The sequence below is a fragment of the Ochotona curzoniae genome, unplaced genomic scaffold, assembly GCF_017591425.1.
Source record: "Ochotona curzoniae isolate NIBS_2020 unplaced genomic scaffold, NIBS_Ocur_1.0 patch260, whole genome shotgun sequence".
Classification (NCBI taxonomy): domain Eukaryota; kingdom Metazoa; phylum Chordata; class Mammalia; order Lagomorpha; family Ochotonidae; genus Ochotona; species Ochotona curzoniae.
The window spans coordinates 278,663-292,262 of NW_024466818.1; the positions used below are offsets into that span (position 1 = coordinate 278,663).

Consider the following 13,600-nt stretch of genomic DNA (forward strand, 5'->3'; position numbering starts at 1 on the left):
GTGGGTCAGAGCAAAGTGGATTTTCTTGAGCCCCATTCAGATCTTGGGGTACACCACCACTTCCTGCCCTGGGGGACCCTCACTGTCTCCCCCTGGTGGCAAGCATTTATAGATACAGCTGACAGCCAGTGCGTGGGACCTGCCCCCAGGTCGCCCAAGCAGCCACTGTCAGTACTAGGTCCAGGACCCTGGGCTTCCCAGGGTCCCTGCTGCACAGGGCTGGGCACGGGAGATGCACTTGTGGATGTTCACACAAAACCCACTGCTGAGAGGCAGGAAGAAGGAAGGGAAAGAGGCAGCAATGGAACCTAGAAGAGCCAAAAACAGCAAAAGGAACAGAAACTTCTGCCAACCCCACTCACTTTTACCCACAGGGAAGCCAAACATGGATAGCCATGGCTGAGGCCTCTTGCCTGGCCCAAGGTCCCAGCCCAGCTGCCTCCCTCTCTTGAGACGGCACCCTGCTCACTGGTGCTTGAATGGAGAGAAAGCATTAGAAAAACCACAGGGCTTTATTCATCTGGCGGTGCGGGGGCAGGCGGGGGGCAGGTGTGCAGGGTGTGCAGGCTCTGCAGGCAGGGGTCCTACTTGCCGGCGATGAGTGGGTTGCGCAGGACCACAATGACCGAGTCCCCGCGCAGGAACATCTTGGAGATGTAGCGGTCCTTGTTGACTGGCTTAGACTTCTTCTTGCCCTTGCCGCTCTTCGGGACCTCGGTCCACATCTCCTTGACGTTCTCCAGCACCATGTTGCAGTGCCTGGGGCGGGGGACAGAGGGTGAGGAGGCGGCGCTGGCCCCTGCCAGGGGCCCACCCTGCCTGGGCTGTGACGAAAGACTCGTCCTTCCTCCTGCTCTTTGAAACACAGAAGAGGGTGCTGCCTTCCTCGAAGCACTGGAGTCAGGGGTCAAGAACTGGGGCAGCATTTCTATCAAAGAACTAGAAAGCAACTCAGCCACAGAACGCTTCCGCCTGAGCCACAGGATGGAGGGAGGCAGCAGCAAAGGGCGGGCTTGTCTCTCAAGTGCAGAGAGATGGGGTGTGGGGTGGGGAGTCTTCCACCTACAGGTTAGCACCCTGCATGCCGGCAAAGAGCCAGGGGTGGCAGAAGCCAACACGAGGCACCAGGAATACCAGGGGTGGCAGGGACCTAAGCACTGGAGCTGCCACCTGCCACCTCACAGGGTGCAAGTGAGCGAAAGGACAGAAGTGGGAGAAGACAGTCTATGGCCTGGGAAAGCAGTCGAGGACGGCCCAAACCCTTGGGACCCTGCACCCTTGTGGGAGACCAGGAAGAAGCTCCCAGCTCTTGGCTTTGGATTGGCTCAGCTCCGGCCGTTGCGGCTGCTTGGGGAATGAACCAGTGAATGTAAGATCTGCCTTTCCAATAAATAAATCTTAAAACAAACAAACAAACAAACAAACAAAACCCTATGCATTTATTTTAATAACATGTATTTCTCATGGGCTTTGCACCTCATGGGAATAGTACCAAATGGTACGAAGAACAAAGAAAAAGAAAAAGCCAGGAGTGCGGAAGCTTTCTGCCGCAGTTCCCCGCAGGGACACTGTGAGGGCACAGGGCAGGAGGGGCCCAGAGTCCGACTCAGGTGAGCAGCGAGGCCTAGCCAGGACACACAGCCCTCAGAACACCTTCTCCTGGGCAGATAGCGGCATGCGCCCCTCAGCAAAGCACGGGACTGTATTTCCAATTCAGAAAAAAAAAATTACAAAGACCCATTATACCCAGGCCCTCTTTCCCACTGCCCTCTCAGGTGCGTCAGCAGGGAGCTAGATTGGAAGGAACAGCTGAACTTGAACCGGTGCCCACGTGGGATGCTTGCAAGACAGGGAGCAGTTTAACCCACTGCACTACAATTCCAGCCTCAAGATTTTTGATTAGCAAGACAGATTTACGGAGAGGAACAGGAAATCAGGCTGCAAGGGAGCAGCTGGGCGGTTCCACTGGGAGGGGAGCAACAGCACAGATGCCCTGCTGGGCACTGGTTCAAGTCCTGGCTGTTCCACTTTCCAGCCAGCTCCCTGTTAAGGCACCTGGGAAAGCAGAGAATGGCCCAAGTCTTTGGGACCCTGCACCCACATGGGAGACCCAGAAGAAGCTCCACCTGGAGAATGAACCCACCGACAGCAGACCTTTCTGCATCACAAATACAGGTGTGGCATGTGGCCTAGGAGGTGCCTGCCTCTGGATGCACGGAAGGCATGGGGGGAACAGGAAGGGCAGGCAAAAAGCTTTCCAGCTTCTTTCAGTAACTCAATCTGTCCCATGTGCCCGATGCTGTGAGGAGCCCTTAGCCTGTGTGAGGTCAGCTGCCCCAGGTACACCGGCCATAGAGAGGGACCCCAGCCCAGGCTAGCACCCCAGCCTATGCCCACGGCAGTGGTGGTGCTGAGACGCCTGTCAGCCTCAGCCAGGAGCCCACCCGTGGAAGGAGCCAGCAGCCCCGGGCAGGAGCCCACTCGCAGAAGGAGCCCACCCGCGGAAGGAGCCGGCAGCCCGGCCAGGAGCCCACCCACAGAAGGAGCCCACCCTCAGAAGGAGCCCGCAGCCTGCCCAGCAGCCCACCTGTCGAAGGCCTTCACGCGGCCCAGCAGCTTCTTGTTGTTGCGGCAGTTGATGAGCACCTGTGTGTTGTTCTTGACCGACTGCGTGAGCACCGAGAGGGGCCCCGTATTGAACTCCTCTTCCTCCCGCTTCTGCAGCTCCTCGGGCGTCATCTCACTCTTGGGCTTGTTGAGGAGACTCCTGGATGGAGGCGCGGGGACCCGGTGGCGATCAGAGGGGCAATGGCCTCAGCCTTCTCCCCTGGCATAGCTGCCCAATCATGTCAGACTTGGCACACTGCAGGCCTGGCTCCAGCCTAACCCTCCCCCTCTGTCATTCATGAGCAAAACCTGATGACAACCCAGCTTCTATCTCAGATGCGCCATCAACCTTGCCAAGAAACGCTGTCCGTCCCCTCCACCTTTCCCGTGCTCTGAAACCTGACCTATGCCACCTAACCATCTGGACACTTGTCTCCACCATTGACGGGGTTGGGTCCTAGGAATCCCCCTGCAGCTGTTCAAACCTCTTCTATAAAACAGCTCTATTAGAGTAGGCACTGTGGCTAAATTGGCTAGCCCTCCATCTGCAAGCGCCAGGATCCTATAAGGGCGCCGGTTCGTATCCCAGCAGCTCCACTTCCCATCCAGCTCCCTGCTTGTGGCCTGGGAAAGCAGTCCAGGACGGCCCAAAGCCTTGGGACCCTACACCCATGCGGGAGACCCACAAAGGCTCCTGGTTTTGGATCGGCTCAGCTTCAACTGTAGGAGCCATTTAAGGAAAATATCTCTCCTCTGTAAATGCCTTTGCAATAAAAACAAGTAAGTCTTTAACAGCTGTTTTGCTGAAAAAGTTGGGGAATAGTGACAAGCGGCCATAGATTCATGCTTGAGGCGCCAAATCCAATGCTTTCCGCGGGCCTGGGCGACGTTTCATTCAGCCATTCGCCCACGTGTGCATGCATGCAACGCACATGCAGCGAACCAATCCCCCCCCAGGTCCAGGCAGTGACGGAGACCCGTCCCAGGGGCCCATCGGGGCGGACAGCCGCCTCCCGCGCCCTCCAAGTCGGTGCCCGCTCCTCTATCCTCCGCATTCGAAAAATGGCTCCTCCTCGTCCGTCTCAACCAAAACTGCGGGCAAGCCCGACCAAGCTGCCCCGCGCCCTCCGCCCAGGCCGCCCTCCACCTCGCGGTCCCGCCTGCTCCGGGGACCCGGCCAGACCCACACCCCGCGCCTCCGCCCGGCCGCTCGAGCCTCACATGGTGCCGGCCGCTACGTCCCGCTCCTTCCTCCGCCTCGCCGCAGCTTCGGGGAACCGAGAGGGAGGGGCGGGACTTCCGCTTCCCGCGGCCGCCCCACTTCCGCGGGCGCCTGCGCACAGCTCACGCGCGGCGATGGGCGAGGCCTGTCACCATGGCGACCATCGTCCGCGGATTGTGGTGGGAGTGGCCAGTTACCATGGCGATCCCGCCCCTGCGCAGGGTGGTGGGCGTGGTTTGCTGCCATGGCGACCCCGGATTGGGGTTGGGGGATAGTGCTGTACAAGGCTGGAGAAGGAGCCACAGGCCCGAGGAGGCGTCGTTCCGTACCAGGAACATGGAGAGCCAAACCAACAGGATCTGATTCGAGCCAGCCCGCGGTCGGAGCGGCGTAGGTTGCAAGGGTTTGTTCTAAATGCCCGCCGGCCCCAGTTTCCGCTTCAGGGACGGCCTCCTGGCGTGCCCACAGCTCCTCCCGACCCACGCGACCAAACGTAGCCCATTGGCTCTCCCTCCTCCTGCCTTTAGCCTCAGCGTTTCTTCTTGGGGAGCCATCCCCGGTGTCCCAGGGAGCCGGGGAGGCGCGTCCCCGCGGCTGGGCAGCGTCCCATTGGTTTCCCGCCTCGTACGGTACCCGCCTCTTCGGTCGCTCATTGGTTTTGAGATTCCATGGTGGGTGGGCCTTGGCTGGAGCCTCCACTTGATCCGCGATCCCCACCCCGCTGCCCCCGCCACCGGTTTTTAGAACCGAAAGCTGCCATGCGTTCCGGGAGCCGCGGGCGGCCTCGGCCCCGGCTCGGCGATCGCGGCGTCATGGCGCCCAGTTCCCCGCTCAAGCGCCGGCTGCTTCCGCGTGCCCAGCTGCTGCCGCTGCTGCTGCTGGCGTTGGCCTTGGGCTCGGCTTTCTACACGCTCTGGAGCGGCTGGCACCGCCGGACCGAGGCGCTGCCACGGGGCCAGGAGCTGCGGGTAAGGCCGGGTGCGCCCTGGCACCCCGAGGGCCCTCTTGGCCCCACTTCCTCTTTCGGGTTGACGTGGCGTGACCCAGGGCCCTTGGCTGCAGGTTCCCACCAGCTGGGTCCCTGGAGGGCAGTGCCCTCTCCAGGCGCGCTGCGTCTGCAACAGTGGCTTCTTTTCTCCCCCAACCCTCTGGAGAGAACGGGTCTGGGGTCGCCAGGCTGGGGAGTTCTGGGTTCCAAGCCTGAAAGGCAAGCATATGGAAGCGTGTCTCCCTGGGCTTTGATTTCCCTATCAGTGGTGGGTCAGGCTGCAGGATGGGCTGGGAGAGACTTTGATCTTGGAAATCTTCGATGCGCGTTAGAGGAAGCAAGACTTTGAGGGGGAGGTTGCTGTGTGTTCTGGGTAGGGTTGCAATGGGTGTGTGTGTCGGGGGCTGGGGGGACGGGATGTGCTCATTCTTTTCCTTATCCCACTTGGCTCCTCAGAGCCCGCAGGTCGGAAGTCTGCCTGAAGCCCGGCTGCGGAGGGTGGTGGGGCAGCTGGACCTGCAGCGGCTGTGGGGCAATTATCTGCACCCACTGCTCATTGTGAGGCCTCCAGGCACTCCTGGCAATCTCCAAGTCAGGAAGGTAAAACCCCCTCTTACTTTCCCCCCAACACTGATGCTCCTCCCAGCCCCAGCCCACCAGGGGATAGGAAATCATCTTCATTATGCAGCCTAGGAAATGGAGAGGGTCCCCGCCCCCCAACCAAACACACACTGGAGCTTGTAGACTTGGCCCAGACCCTGCAGCTAAGGAGTGGTAGACCCCGGACTTGAACCCACATTATAGGTGAGCTCCACAGTGGGTGCTGCCTGCCTCCTTCTGGAAGCATGACCTCCGACTAGTTTCCTAACCTGCCTAGTTCCTCAATGACTCTGTTTGCAGTTCGTTGGCAATCCCCATGCTACAGAGAGAAAGATCTTGCATCAGCTGGTTCACTCCCCAGGTGGCCTCAATGGCCAGAGAGCAAAGCTAATCCAAAGCCAGGAGCCAGGAGCTTCTTTCAGGTCTCCCACGTGGGATGCTTTGGGCCATCCTCAACTGATTTCTCAGGCTGCAAGCAGGGAGATGGATGGCAAGTGGAGCAGCTGGGACAAGAACTAGCACTTGCAGGTTGGGGATTAGCTAGCTGAGCCATTGTGCCAGCCCCTAGAATGGCAGGATGAAAGAGATTTAGGAGTCAGCCGGGGTCAGGCTTGTTGGCATAAAGATGGGGGTGAACCCCAACATCTGGCACCCAGGAGGTACCCAGCAGAAGGACGTCCGGGAGGGGGACATTTGAGTCACCCCCACTGTTGTGTGGCCCTCAGGTCACTTGCCCTTCTCCCTGCCCCCTCCCCAGGCCCTTCCACCCTCCCTGCTCTCTCTCACTAGTTCCTGGAGGCCACGCTGCGGACCCTGGAGGCCGGCTGGCATGTGGAGTTGGATCCCTTCACGGCCTCCACGCCCCTGGGAACCCTGGACTTCGGCAACATCGTGGCCACACTGGACCCAGGGGCCGCTCGTCACCTCACCCTCGCCTGCCACTACGACTCGAAGCTCTTTCCTCCCGAGGCAGCCCCATTCGTGGGCGCCACGGATTCTGCCGTGCCCTGTGCCCTGCTCCTGGAGCTAGCCCAGGCCCTTGACCCAGAGCTAAGCAGGGCCAAGGAACAGGTGAGAAGTGGGGGATGAGTGAGGGGCGCTGCCGGGCCACCCCCACCCTGCTCTGAGCCACCAGCCTTCCTCGCCTGGGTGGTTGTCGTTCGTTTTGTCTCCCCACAGCCGCCACACACACAGAGCCAGAGAGATCATTCCGCCTTCCTGTCTTACCCACACCCTGCCTGGCTCGCACCTCATTCATTCCAAGCACAGGCCAGAGCCTATGTAGGACCCCAAGGCGTGCCAGACACAGCCTCCCGGGGGGCTCTTGCCTTGGCCTCAGAAGCCCCCAAGGACAGTTTAACCCCCTGCCCAGCCACCCCTCTAGCCTGGTGTCACCTCCCCCACCCCTGTGATACCGTGTGAGTTTCAGGGAGGCAGTGACCACAGACACTTTCAGTGGGAGATACTGTGATGTACTTGCATCCTGTGGGCCTTTGCAAATGCACTCCACCCCTTGTGCCCCAACCCAGCACCTCTCTAAAGCTCAGTCCCCTGCAGCCTCCCACCCTTACCACTGCTTACTCCGCTCCAGCCATGCCCACCTGCTCTGGGCCCCTCCAACCCTAGGGTTTGCCCTGGTTTGGGGCCTTTGCACCTGCTGTCAGCCCTACTGTAGAGAAAGTTTTTCACCACTGTCTTCCTGCGTGGCTCCTGCTGCACACCATCGGTATTTCCTTAGCGTAGCCTCCCTAGTGACCTCAGACAGCTCCTGTCACTGTCGCATAGCTTCTTGTTGGTATGTCTGCCTGCTGCCACTCAACAACATAAATTCCGTAAAAATCAAGGACACGGTTCTTGGCCACCCTCATTCCATGAGTGATGTCACCTACCTGGATTTCTAACCAGCCAGGCTGGGGCAGGGAGGAGGGGGCCAGGTCATGACGTGGGGGTGGACTCAGGCAGAAGCTGGCACTGAGCCGGCCTGGGGCCTTTTGCTCCCCTAGGCAGCCCCTGTGACCCTGCAACTGATGTTCCTGGACGGCGAGGAGGCGCTGAAGGAGTGGGGGCCCAGGGATTCCCTGTATGGATCTCGACACCTGGCCAAGCTCATGGAGTCCATGCCCCATAGTCCCGGCCCCACCAGGATCCAGGCCATCGTAAGAGCGAGGGCTCCTGCTGGGCTTGGGCCAGGAGGGAGAGGAGAAGTGGGGGGTAGGATCCAGCCCAGCTGGCCCCCTCTCTCCAGCCTGGGCTGCCTCTCCTGCAGGAGCTCTTTGTACTTCTGGATCTCCTGGGAGCCCCAAACCCAACCTTCTACAGCCACTTCCCTCGCACCATCCGCTGGTTCCATCGGCTCAGGAGCATCGGTAAGGGCCAAGGCCAAGGTCAAGGCTGGCTCAGCTTGCGCCACGTGCAGCACCCTGGGACCTTCTACCTGGCTGGTCTAAGAAGCTGCTGGGAGCAGAAATGCCAGTGAATCCCATTGCAGGTCAAGAGCGGAGATTGAGACACTGGGGGAGGGCGGTAAGACAGCGCCTGTGCGGCTGTTCAGTCCTGGCCATGCTTCTTTTCAGACGGGTGACCTAGGGCAGGTGTCAGCACTTCTCTGGGAAGCCCTGGAGACCTAGAGGGATGAACTGGGACCAGGAACGCGGGGAGCCCACCATGAGGAGGAGCTGGGATCCGTCCTGTGTCCACACGACACAGCCATGGCCTCTTGCTGTGGGCGGTGGGCGCCAGGCTGCAGAGGACTGACACTCGCTCTCCTTCCTCCTCAACTACCCCCAGAGAAGCGTCTACACCGGCTGAACCTGCTGCAGTCGCATCCCGAGGAAGTGATGTACTTCCAGCCCGGGGAGCCCCCCGGCTCGGTGGAGGACGACCATATCCCCTTCCTCCGCAGAGGTGGGCACTGCAGGGACACAGAGGAGGGGGCCAGGTGTCCAGGGAGCCCAGCTGGGACCTGGGCAGTGCTGGGGGCCTGTTTGTGCTTTAACTTCATTATCTGTGAAATGGAGATGTCTAGTGTTGTTGTTAAAGAAGTATTTAGTCAGAAAGAGAGAGAGAGAATGATCTTTGATCTGCTGGTTTATTCCTCAAATGGTCACAACAGCATGTTGCAGCTGGGAACCAGGAGCCTCTTCTGGATCTTCCTCATGGATGGGTGCAGGGTCCCAAGGCTTTGGGCTGGCCTCGACTGCTTTCCCAGGCCACAAGCAGGGAGCTGGATGGGAAGTGGAGCTGCCGGGATTAGAACCGACACTCATGGGATGGCAGCACTGCAGGTGAAGGCTTACTATACTACGCCCCGGCGCTGGGCCACAGATTTCTCATAATACACATTTTCCTTGAACTTAGTGGAGACTTGCCTTGCATACAAACGTAGGCACAGGGCTGTAATTAGAACAGGTATGTATGGTGCCTCCTCACACCATGCTGGGCAGAGAATAACTGCTAAAAAAAAAAAATGCTTTCAAAAGTGCACTGTGCAGTGGACGCATTCGACAAATACACATTCCTTACAGTGCCTTTACAGGTTGATTCAAGGTGGGAAGTCAGTAGATGGGGGGTCTGGGGCCCAGCTGCCTGGCTCCCAGGCCAGCCGGGGCCAGGCAGAAATATCCAGCAAGCCTGGATACAAACGCATGCGGAATTGTGCCTAGTGGAGGAAGCTGATGTGGCATGGGGTCACACTGAGTGTACTGTTAACCAGGGGGCAGGGACCTGGCCAGATCCCAGGCCTGCCAGGTGGGTGCAGGGGCCCAAGCCCTTGGGCCATCCTTTGCTGCCTTCCCAGGACCATTAGTAGGAGCTGGATGGGAAGCGGAGCAGCTGGGATTTGACCTGCTGCACCCTAACCCAGGCACTCGGAGAATGGGTGAGGGAGTTCCCCGCAGCATCCTGAGCGGTTCACCCGAAGCCTGCCCATCAGTGTGTGTGTGTGTGTGTGTGTGTGTGCGTGTGTGCGTGTGTGTGTGTGTGTGTGCGTGTGCGTGTGTGCGTGTGTGTGCGTGTGTGTGTGTGTGTGTGCGTGTGTGCGTGTGTGTGTGTGTGTGGCCTTAGCCTGCCGCCTACAGTCTAGCGAGCACAGTGCTTGTCTAGGTGCTATTTCTTATTTAAATAATAGTAAAAGGGAAGGGGCCAGCATGATGGTTCAGTTGGCTAATGTGCTTGCAAGCAACAGTATCTCATATGGGTGCTGGTTCAAGTCCTGGCTGCTCCACTTCCCATCCAGCTCCTTGCTTGTGGCCTGGGAAAGCAGTGGAGGATGGCCCAAGGGAGACCTGGAAGAAGCTCCTGGCCCCTGGCTTTGGATTGGCTCAGCTCCAGCCGTTGTGGCCACCTGGGAAGTGAACCAACAGATAGAAGATCTTTCTCTCTTGCCTCTCCTTCTGTCTGTAAATCTGCCTTTGCAATAAAAATAAATCTTTAAAAAGAAAGGGAGCCAGATGTGCACCTGCGTGGTGAGGATAAAGAACATTTTTTTTTTCTTCTGGTCTCTCCACAGCAAGGTTCAGTGTCTGAGTGCCTTGCATTTGTGTTATGAAAACAAGATATGTTGTTTCTTTTAATTTTTTTTTTTTTTTTGTAAAAAAGAACATGCACCTAAAAGCCCAGAGTTGAAGTGTCAGTTGGCGTTTGTGTGGTGGGTAGGGACTCCTGGGTTGGCGATGGCCGCTGACCTCCCTCTCTCTCCCTTCCCTCACCTCAGGGGTTCCGGTGCTCCATCTCATAGCCACGCCCTTCCCCTCCGTGTGGCACACCCCTGCCGACTCCGAGGCCAATCTCCACCCGCCCACCATTCACAACCTCAGCCGCATCCTGGCCGTGTTCCTGGCTGAATACCTGGGCCTCTAGCCTGGCAGACAGCAGTGACCCAAGGGCAGACCCAGCTCCAAGGGAGCAGCGACCAGCAAGGGGGACCTGCCGAGGGCAACGGACCCGGGAAGTCTCTTCTACAACTGCTGATGCTGTGACCAGAAATCTCCTCCCCGCTGACTACCTCAGCTCCACCCTCCCAGGACGGGGAAGAGACCGTGGAGGAAGAAGAGGAAGAAGCTATCCCTTCCCAGAGGTCAATACTGGATGTGAAGGTTGGCGGGGACCCAGTGCTGTTCTTGGCATCGCTGGCCACAGACCAGACCAGCAGCACCTTGCCAGCCAATGGACGCTCTGATTTGCATCTCGTGTACCGTCTGCCCATCTGTCCTCCCAAACAGCAGCTGTGTTGCTGCTGCAGTCCAAACCCAGCACCCAAGTGGGGTCTACAGGGCATGTGTTGCGCCCAGGAGCAGAGGAGATGGGCACCAGGAGAAGGATCCGAGAGCCAACAAATGGGGCGAGAGGACATGAAATGTTTCGCCAGCTGGTGCTGCTCTGTACAAACTGGAAACTCCCGGTCCTGTTTCAGTCCTCCAGGGAGGGCCCAGGGCTCGTCAAGCGAACACCTGAGCTACCGTTTGGGCTGTGCCATCCTTAGGGACATGGCTCCCCTCACGGAGGAGCCGGGGATACAATGTCCGGCTCTGCTGAGCTGCATGGCAACTGCTCTGGTGGACCCTGCTGACGAAGCCCTCGGCCGTCAGTGGCAGTGCCAGGCCAACATGGAGGGTGGTTCTATAGCTAAGGGGACATCAGCTTCTAGTCCAGAACCCTGGAAGACTCAGGGCTGACCCTCAGGACATCAAAGCATGGGAGAGAGGGCAGGGCCTGGTGAGGACTTGACACCTGTCATCTCGTTTAGTCCCTGCCCCCACCCCCCTTCCCGAGGCAGGTGCAATTTCAGTTCTCATTTTGGGGAATGCAGTGGTTGAAACCAAGACTCGTGAGCTGAGCATGCTGGCAAGGGAAGGAGACTCACCCTCAGCTCTGCTGCCTCCCCCTGCACACCTCCCACCTCCCTCCCCAAATCACCTGGGTTCCTCTTCATAAAAATCAGCAAAAATCTTTAATCATGGCTCCACACTCACATCTGAAGGCAGGCCTGCTAGCCCCGCATTAGAAGTGAAGTTGCAGCTGGCTGGCTTCCCTCAGCTGTGTGTGTGTGTCTGCGTCTGTCCTCTGCTGTGCCAGGCCTCCCTCAGCTCTCTCTGTGTGTTTGTCCTGGCTAAGCATTCCAGACATGCAGGTCCGGGGCCTCCGGTCGACCTTCGGAGGATCCCTCATCAACGCTGCTGAGCCTGAAGCTCTCTGGGCTTTGACAAAAACCCCCACTGGACTTACATGATGGTTGGGACTGCCCCTCCAGTGCAGGCACACAGACACGTGGCATACATAACCTGCAGGCTGTGTGTTTGAAGTACTGCAGGTGACATCAAGGACAACTTGGGGTTGATACTGGAGTCCCATCCCTCCCGGACTACGGAGCAACTCCCCTACTCCCAAGTCTGAAACTTTTCAGGCCCCCGAGCACTCTTGAGAATGACTCAACATCAACATGTTGAGTTTTTTCAGAGACAGAACCTGAGGATCCTGAAGACTTGGGTGCCCGAGACCCTATGGCAAGGTCTGGGAAGCCATTTCTCTTTGCCCTCTGACTCATTGGGGCGCACCTGATGAGTTTGGGGTTCCTTGATTCTGGAACGCCAACTAAATCCTCTGAAACCTTCCCTGTCTTTGTGCAACATTTTTCTCCCTCAGCTTCCAATTCGGTAAACCTTTTCTCCAGCCACGTCTGCCCTGCTGGTGTAACCCAGCCACACTGAGTCCACACCTGCTAAGCGCACGTTTCGCTTCCAGAAGGTGGTGTCTGTTCTTCCCCATCTCCTAGGCTACGTCTTCGTTCTAGGTTCCCTGCTGTGGTGTCCAAACTCTTGACAAAATTTTAAATGTAGCTTAAAATACACAGGGCATCGTGGTGGGTGAAGGAGGACCTGTCTGGGGGTATGCCTGCTCTTGGTGACCATTGCCATTCTTGTGGGCACGGCCTACAGGACAGCCTGAGGGGGAGGACCATTCCTCCAGCCGTGCCCCTCAGCCCAGCAAGACACCTGCTGCTAGGGCTCCTCACAACCTACGCTGCCCACCGTCTCTCTCGGCCTTCTCAACAACCTGAACCTGTGGCCCCTAATGGGGTCGCCTTTGGTCTAGTCTGCTTGGCCCACCCAGGAAGGCTGCCAAACAGGAAACTGTCTTCAACTGCAAAAGTAGCTGCTGGGCCCACGCACCTCTCCTGCCATTGGCTTGCTGCTTCTGCCTGTATTTTACTGGCAATCTGAAGCACTTTAGGACATTATTTTACTTGTCTTCAGCAGGAGGATCTGAATGATGTAACCTACACAGCCCCATGGCTGCCAGCCAAGACTCACACTCGGGTCTCAGATTCACGCGTGTTCAGCATGAGCGACCCCTGGCATAGTCAAGTGTCTGTGGCAATGTAAGAATGCCACTAACTAGCGGCGGTCTCTCCATGGCCATGTTCTCTTTTATTCTATTTAAATTGAAAAGACATCAGGGCTTTGTGCTGTGGTACAGCTTGTTAGGTGGTTGCCTGTCATGCTGCTGGCATCCCAGACGGAAAGGAGTTCATGTCCCAGCTGTTCCACTTGCCATCCAGCTCCCCACTAACGCGCCTGGGAAAGCAGCAGAAGTGTTTGGGGTCTTGTCACTCACATGGGAGACCTGGGGGCTGGGGAAGCTCCTGGCTCCCTGGTTTGGACCTGGCCCAGCATGGGCCACTGCAGCCATCTGGGAAATGAAACAGCACATGGAAGATCTATGATGATGTTACAACTGAAGTAAATAAATTATTTTTAAAAATTCCCCTTGTTGCTGAGTAACTTAGTAGTTATTTTTAAACTTTCATTATAGAGACCTTTGGTAGGGCTGTATTCACCAGCCTCCCTTTCATCACCTCAGCCTTCTGTACGGCTGGACTTGACACCTGTGGGGAAGAAGGGGACCTCCCATCCTGCAACAGGGCAACAGCAGACGTTCCAGAAGCCACTGCGGGCAACCGGGACAAGGGCCACAGCCAAAGAATGATGGGCAAGTATGCTACAGGCTCCTGGGTTCCAGGTGATGGGGGCTGTGAAATTCTCATTAAAAAAAAAAATTGTTTCTGCCACTCTTCTAAGATATTCACACCCAATCCGACAAAGGTAACCAGAGTCAGGAGTAACCTCAGGTCCCCCTTTCCATGATCCCCATTCCCATGTCCTGGCTCTTACCAACACACAAACCAG

The 13,600-nt window shown here is 57.8% G+C and overlaps 2 protein-coding genes across 3 annotated transcripts; one reads left to right on the forward strand and one right to left on the reverse strand.

The window, feature by feature from the left end:
* Window positions 1–493: 493 nt before the first annotated feature.
* On the reverse strand, window positions 494–3,906 carry SNRPD2 (small nuclear ribonucleoprotein D2 polypeptide). The gene is made up of 3 exons (XM_040996228.1): window positions 3,829–3,906; window positions 2,588–2,767; window positions 494–759 (listed from the first exon to the last, which is right to left on the reverse strand). Coding segments are annotated over exons 1-3 (357 nt in total). The 5' UTR covers window positions 3,831–3,906; the 3' UTR covers window positions 494–584.
* Window positions 3,907–4,369: 463 nt separating this feature from the next.
* QPCTL (glutaminyl-peptide cyclotransferase like) lies at window positions 4,370–10,899 on the forward strand. 2 transcript variants are annotated; one of them, XM_040996261.1, is made up of 7 exons: window positions 4,371–4,797; window positions 5,274–5,417; window positions 6,207–6,488; window positions 7,421–7,573; window positions 7,684–7,783; window positions 8,205–8,321; window positions 10,129–10,899. In XM_040996261.1, exons 1-7 carry the CDS (start codon window positions 4,498–4,500, stop codon window positions 10,272–10,274), a joined length of 1,242 nt encoding a protein of 413 aa, XP_040852195.1. In that variant the 5' UTR covers window positions 4,371–4,497; the 3' UTR covers window positions 10,275–10,899. The 2 variants fall into 2 exon arrangements, with proteins under 2 accessions (XP_040852197.1, XP_040852195.1); XM_040996263.1 differs by lacking the exon at window positions 6,207–6,488 and having other exon boundaries at window positions 4,370–4,797.
* Window positions 10,900–13,600: the final 2,701 nt, after the last annotated feature.

Coding starts and splice junctions, on each gene's coding strand:
- SNRPD2 (XM_040996228.1), bottom strand. Junction 760..2,587: donor CGCGTGAAGGCCTTCGACAG/GTGGGCTGCTGG, acceptor CCCCCGCCCCAG/GCACTGCAACATGGTGCTGG.
- QPCTL (XM_040996261.1), top strand. CDS start 4,498: ATGGTGGGTGGGCCTTGGCTGGAGCCTCCACTTGATCCGCGATCCCCA. Junction 7,574..7,683: donor CCACCAGGATCCAGGCCATC/GTAAGAGCGAGG, acceptor CCTCTCCTGCAG/GAGCTCTTTGTACTTCTGGA. Junction 7,784..8,204: donor CCATCGGCTCAGGAGCATCG/GTAAGGGCCAAG, acceptor AACTACCCCCAG/AGAAGCGTCTACACCGGCTG.